Below are 6,800 nucleotides of genomic sequence, written 5' to 3' on the forward strand. Positions count from 1 at the left end.
TGATGTTGGTAAAAGAACAAGTTATTGATTAAGTCATAACAATTCTTATACACAAAGTAATCCCTAGCTGTACCCTCCAAAAGAAGTGTTCAAGTAAACCCCCACAAAATGCACATAAAGCTAATGACAAACTTTGGTGGATAAATTCTGATTTCACTTTAAGAGCCATTCTTCCCATCCCATTTTGAAGTTGAGACCATCAAAATCTTCTCCCTCACGCTGTGTTTGGAACGTAAGAAATGTCACAGAAAGGAAGGGGAGGGCGTGGTAGAGTGCAAAAGTTGCTGTATTTCCATGGATATGTGGCTATCAAACAATCAAGTTCAATGATTAGCCCTCTGCTGCTTTCTCTGTGTTTTTTACCCTGAGCGTGCAATTGTATGTTCAATGTCATTGTCTGTTATTATCTGTTATTAAAACTTGTATGATTGACAAAGACCGCTTGCTTGGTGGGTATTGAAAAACTAGTTATTTATAAAAACAAAGACATGTTCATAAGTATAAATGTTAAGAACCTAGTTTTTATAAAAGAAAAAAAATTATCAAAGACAAATGGTAAATTTCCATATACAATTTTATTTTCCTCAGTCATGATCTCCTAACCGTTGCCATGCTGACAAAAAAGATATTAACAAGAGCTCTGAATATAGCTTGAGCTATATTAACAAGATCATCAAAGACAAATGGTACAGTTTACATTAAGTGCAATTTCCTTTGTAGCTCTGAATGTACCAAAATAGTACATTATACCTGCCCCTACACATTTTTTTGGGGAATACAGTGAACTTTATATAAACCTGAACATTTCATCACAAATCGACCAAAAGGAAAGACTGAAAGCCTTTTAGTGTACGAGCAAATGTGCTATCTTTAACCTCTTGATTTGTCAAATCCAATGGATGCTTCCAAGTTCCAAGCAAGACGTGTCAAGGGTAGTTCAGTAGACAGCCAATTCTTGAAACAGGCATGAATTTTGTTATGTGGTCTCAATCAGACAAAAAAAAACCAGTAAACACTCCAAAATATGTTGCCGAAAAATATACCAAAATAATAAAACTAAGAACCTAAAACTCCTAAAAATAAAATGCATTCGAATTCCTCAATTGCAATTTACAAAAAATAAAGCACCAAAACCCAGCCCTCCAGCATCACATCAAGGGCCAGAAGCTCCTGAAGACTCCGCAGCATCCTCTAATCTTAATGTTATAGGTACTTCTTCGATCATTTTACCTTTATCTGCTGAGCCTTCCACAGCCTTGTTCAACCTTTTCAACCATATATCATAGTCAATAGGGTATGGAGTTCCACAAAGGCTATCCACATAATCAGCAAATGCTTTCAAGAGAGCAGAAACCTGACCAATATGTTGCTGGATCGATCGCTTCGCCCAACTTCTTTCTCTCCATTGCAAAGCAGACTCAATAGAATCTTGAAGAGACATAGTCCCTCCACAAATAAAATAGAGGATGTACACAATGCTTTCAGCATCGGAAGAAGGACACAGCTTCCCATGCTGAAGTGCATGAGATGATGAGAACTGCAAATTTATGGCAGGGCTGTCCCTGTCTTCCAACACACCACGCCCCCAAGATATGGGGACATACATAGTTTGGTTTCTCACACCTTGTTTTTCAACAACACGTAGTATGTTCTCCGGACAAATATCACCATGCTGGACATTAGCCATGGCTGCGCTTCTTAGAGCAGCTAGACAATCCCGGCACAAGCGCGTTGCTTCATCTGCAGAAAATGACCCCTCATTAGCAACCACAGATGATAGCGGCTCCCCTATTGGAGATATCACCAGTATTGGAGTCCCACACCAAGGGTGATCACACCTTCCCCCGGGGCTCTCTTTCTTGCAAGGTCCAGAATGTAAAATCCTACCAGAGGCAACAATTTCAGGTAAGTATTTGCTCAAGATTCCCTGATTCCTCAAAATGTTTAGAACTTTTGTTTGGCGTTGCACTTGGTACCAAAGGCTCATATCCTCCAAAGAAGGCTCAAGTCTAGATGGATGAGCACCCACATATAAAGTCAATAACTCCGAGGGATGATCAAGACAAACTGCACTATAGAGATAATACTTCCCTCCTACCAGAGATTCATGAATTTGGAAACTTTTCTGTCCCTGCTGTGGATCATCCAAGGCCAATATGTCACCACACTTGAGCTTCAAACGTGAAGCTCGGTTATGGGAAAATAATTCATTTTGATCAAGCTCAACAATTTCTCCTGCTTGATGGTCAGATGTCTCATGATAAGGCACCAATGCATTTTCAGTCTCAATGATGCAGCATTCTGTTCTCCGCTTCTGAAGGCGGAGACTATGATCTGAAATCAATGAGGCTACTGATTTTCGCGGAGGTCCATTCCATTGTGCAATGGAGTAGAAAGTTGCCAATAGTACCTGTAGAGTTCCTATATCTCCCCAATTTGGATTTCCTAATCGGTTCCATATTGGTTCCACTGGGGTGACACAAATTTCAGCATTAGTTTTGATCCATTCAGCAACAGATAGATATGGATCACTTGAATTCAATAAATCAAGTTTCCCAAGGTCACCACTGAACTTTATCACTACTCCACATTTAGAATCTAGAACTAGAAGGAAAACAGAATCACTGTTGACAGAACTAATCTTGCTCAAACTCCGAGAAACAAGAACATGGAAACCATAAAAGAGAGCTTCACAAATAGTGCTGGCTGATAGTCTTGAATCATTGTCCAAGAATACTTCTGGCTTGAATAAGGCAAACTCTACCATATGATCCCATTTAAATTTTGAATCAGTAGCAATTTTTGATATTAAACCTAAACCACGCATTTCCCTCAGTCTTCCCCTTGATATTGCCTTTTCAACACTACTGAACCTCGAACCAATATGAGAGGGGCAAGAGACACATAATGGCAGTGGTCCACTTTTATGCCAAAACGTACGCCAAAGTCCAATTATAATAGCATGAAGGAAATCTTCTGCAGCTAGATACTGATCTTCTATAAGCTCATCAGAAACGTCAGCAAAGAATGGCATACGGACGAGTTGCTGAAATGGTACCCCCTCCAATGCCAAATCAAGTTTGCACAATTCATCAGTTGTGAAGGGAGAACGAAAACTTTGCATCCCATCTTCTGAATCACCATTTAGATTCTCCAAGACCCACTCCTCAAGATATTGACTGAATAACTCCAGGTCAACCAGTTTCCTTCCATATTCCTTGAGCCCCTTTAATACTCTTCTGGAAATAGGAAGAAACTGGCTCAATCCTGAGGTCCCAGAGACAGTACTAGCAGAAATAACTGCCATATAGCAACCATGTTATTATACTAAAAAAAAGTAATCGTATATTAGCACAAAATCATGATACATGATAAAAGGACAAAAGCAGAGACAAACCAGAAAAATACATCCATGCCTCAAGGAAGTATTTGAATCATACTAATTACTGTCATTACATGCATTACAGTGTGCCGATAAAAAAAAAACATGCATTACAGTGTGTAAAAACACTAAGCTAATAGCACCAGATGAATTTGAGGGTGTGAACTATTGTCAAGCTTGTGTATCATCAAAATTTTCTCTCCATACATATTTTCTAAGAGTCTTCAGCCATACATACACTTTGATATTTCATTGAAGTTTATAACTACTTAGGCATCATTATCCCTCACGTAGTTTCTTAAACATGAATAGGTCAATAGTCCAACATTATAAACTGTATGAGAGGGGTTAAAGCATGGGAAAGTTAGTAAATACCCCCAATTCTAGAGAAAGATCAAACAAAGGAAGAGATCAATACAAACCAGAGCTAGACTTCCTGAAACTTCCATCCAGACTTTTTCCTGGAGATAAATCCAATCCATTTTGCAGAAAACCTGATTCACATGATTAATACAGTTAAAAATCAGATAAATCATTATATAAATATGAACAAATACATAATTTAGCATTTCCATAGAAGTGAGCAAGTTTTTATCTATAAAGTATAAACCCTATGAATTCTCCAGTATCTCAATTGCAATTAGAACATAAACTGTATTTGCAAAAACTTATGATTAGTACAAATCCTTCAATTCTAGAGGCATTAGACTGATAAATCCTTTTCTCTGATACAACTTACAAGGAACAAAGTCCACACACTCACACAAACATACAATAATTAATTTTATTCCTCAAGAGTGGAGGAACCTAAATGTACAGGCTGAAGACACATTTTCTCTTCAAATATAAATGCTGTTATATTTTCTTTTTCCTTTTTTGTTGTTGGTCTCAATTATCCCATCTCCCTACTAATTTCTCTTCAATCAATTTGATACAAAAGAGAGTTATCTACAGCAACAAAGTAAAAACAACCAGGTGAGGCTGTAGTGTAAAGTAAGGTTGCACCAGCATATGCACAGAAATAATATTTCATTTTATTTTAATCTATGAACTATTTTGCCAGTGGAATGCAAAAATCACTTTATTCAACATGCCAGGTATATGAAAGCGAGATTCTATTGCTCCTTTTATGAATGGGCTTCTGATCCTATTTTATGTATACCCTTTAGGATGAATATACATCACATGCAGATTTATAGCCATTTTTAGGAATTATAAAGGGAAAATTAGGCTTCTTATAGTTTCCTTTCAAGAATTTGTATTTTTTTATATTTCATAGTTTTAGAAGCTAATTGCATGATTGATTTTGATATTCGATTCATGCAGAAACTTCCAAAATTATCACTCACCGCCAGGACTTAGTGCTAGGTGCTACAATGCATCAAGCCTAAGTGCCAGGAATTTCCTCACACTGCTAAGCGTCGAAGTGTCAACTATCAAATGGCCTTTGTTCTAGAGCACCAAGCATTTCAACAGGGTGCTCAAGCACCAAATCAAGAGTTGTTTTTTACAGTGTTTGTTTTTAATTCTTAATCTTTTTAATTAATTTTGGTTGGCTCTAATAGTATTGATTTAGCCGTAGTTAGTATCCGTGTCAATTATCCTGGAAACGATACTACACTTACTATTTTATTACTTGATAAGACCAGTATACATGCCTTGATTGAAGAAAAAATCCTATTTTTATACACTCTCCATCACCCCTATCAATAAATATATTTAGCTAATAAAAACATGAACTGATACTACAATATATGCAGGAAAACATCTTTCAGTTGATTGAAAGCCAATTTTTTACAGAGTAAGTCACCAGAGTTACTTTTTAGTCTACATTTCGTTATTGTCATTTGTCATCTTTCTTTTTTGGTTGGTTCACAATTCACATACACCACAAGGTACAAAAATATTCATCACACAACAACATTATCCTACAAATAAAGAAAAGGACAAAAGGGTAAAATTTTCTCGTTGTCATTAGTAGAATGAAAAGCAAGGAACTTGCCATAATCGCATCAATTAAGTAATTCTAGAGACTAGAAGACATGTGAAGCGTTTAAGTAACAATAAAAAACCATATCAGATGAGTCTCAAAAAACCACCCAAGAGCCTCCTTCCAACTTCAAACCAGTGCAGGATATCACAAACATCATATAATTTTACAATGAAAGTCGGGAATAAAAAGCTGATATATATTTTCACATTGTTTTTGTATAGTAATCGATCCATGCCACTATGACAGCATGTGGAGATATAAGGTTGCGGAAGGAGGGTGAAGGAAGAAGGAAGAGGTAGCAGGTTCAAATCCTCCTACTGACATTTCTAACAAAACTAACAAACTAACATTTGCTGATTAAAAAAAACAAAAAACTATGCCAGCATGTATAAATAAACAAACCCCATTCAGCAAAACAAAACACATTCTCAACAAAAAAAAAAAAGGCAAAAACTTGGGCCAAAGCGAAACTCACCCAATTGCATCGCGACCCAAAAGCTGAAAACTTTCACGGACAAGATTCCAAGATCTCCTTAAACGTGGAAACCCACATTGCTCAACCAACGAGAGGCAGTGACTGTGGAAGGTGACAAACACGGACATTACAGCCAGAAGAGAAAGAAGAACAAGAACGTGGGACGACACCGAAAGTGAAAACGACCAATGTGGCACTAGATCTCAACAAGGCATTATTATTACTAATGATACAGGAAAACGAACAAGATGTCATCTTGTTCTAAAAAAGACGAATGAAAGAAGACAAACCCACTTAGTGTTTCACTTCTCTCTTGTGGGGAAGGGGAAAAGAAAAAAGAAAAGGGAAAGTTTTTCTTTTCTTTTCGCTGTTGCTGTAGCTGTTGGTGTTGGTGTGTTGTGGTTACAATTTGGGAACATGAAACACTGTTACGGATTCAGAGAGACATTGGTGTAGGTGAGAGTAATAGAAGAGAAAGGGGAAGCAGAAACAGAAGAGAGTAAAAAACAAAGATTCAGCAGGATGGGAAGCTATAAATAAAAAAAAGCTGCGGAAAACCCAATGAGCTTGTCTCCAACTCAACCGATAGGCCATAGGTCTTTCTTGGCAATTGGTCCCATCGATAATGATGTCTCGCATTTTTACAATTTTTCTCTCATCCACCTTCCTTTCCCCAAGCGCGTCACTGTCAAACTCCATTACATTCTAACAACCTTAATTGCCTCTTCGCTCTTGCCTAATTCGCATTAAATTTTGGTAAATATAGTTTACATTCCTTTTTAAGAATATTTTAACTAATTCATGCTTAAAAAAATATAAATTTAATTAGTCATATTAAATTTATTATTTATTTCTATTGTCATTAATTTTATTTTTTTTATTCACTTAATTTTTTTCATTAATATTTAAAATAAGAATGATTAAGTAAGAATACATGAAAAAATAATTAA

At 36.5% G+C, this 6,800-nt stretch overlaps 1 protein-coding gene across 2 annotated transcripts; it reads right to left on the reverse strand.

Moving 5' to 3' along the window:
• Window positions 1-641: 641 nt before the first annotated feature.
• LOC100782302 (uncharacterized) lies at window positions 642-6,376 on the reverse strand. Of its 2 annotated transcripts, none has more exons than XM_006581751.4 (4): window positions 6,145-6,376; window positions 5,851-5,952; window positions 3,805-3,876; window positions 642-3,300 (listed from the first exon to the last, which is right to left on the reverse strand). In XM_006581751.4, exons 2-4 carry the CDS (start codon window positions 5,858-5,860, stop codon window positions 1,154-1,156), a joined length of 2,229 nt encoding a protein of 742 aa, XP_006581814.1. In that variant the 5' UTR covers window positions 5,861-5,952; window positions 6,145-6,376; the 3' UTR covers window positions 642-1,153. The 2 variants fall into 2 exon arrangements, with proteins under 2 accessions (XP_006581814.1, XP_006581813.1); XM_006581750.4 differs by having other exon boundaries at window positions 6,141-6,376.
• Between the last annotated feature and the right edge of the window lie 424 nt (window positions 6,377-6,800).

Source organism: Glycine max, chromosome 6, assembly GCF_000004515.6.
Source record: "Glycine max cultivar Williams 82 chromosome 6, Glycine_max_v4.0, whole genome shotgun sequence".
NCBI lineage: Eukaryota > Viridiplantae > Streptophyta > Magnoliopsida > Fabales > Fabaceae > Glycine > Glycine max.

What these genes read in the sequence shown, in the direction of transcription:
- LOC100782302 (XM_006581751.4), bottom strand. An exon ending in TTTCAGGAAGTCTAGCTCTG is followed by an intron (nt 3,301 to 3,804) that starts GTTTGTATTGAT and finishes GCTATATGGCAG; the next exon opens with TTATTTCTGCTAGTACTGTC.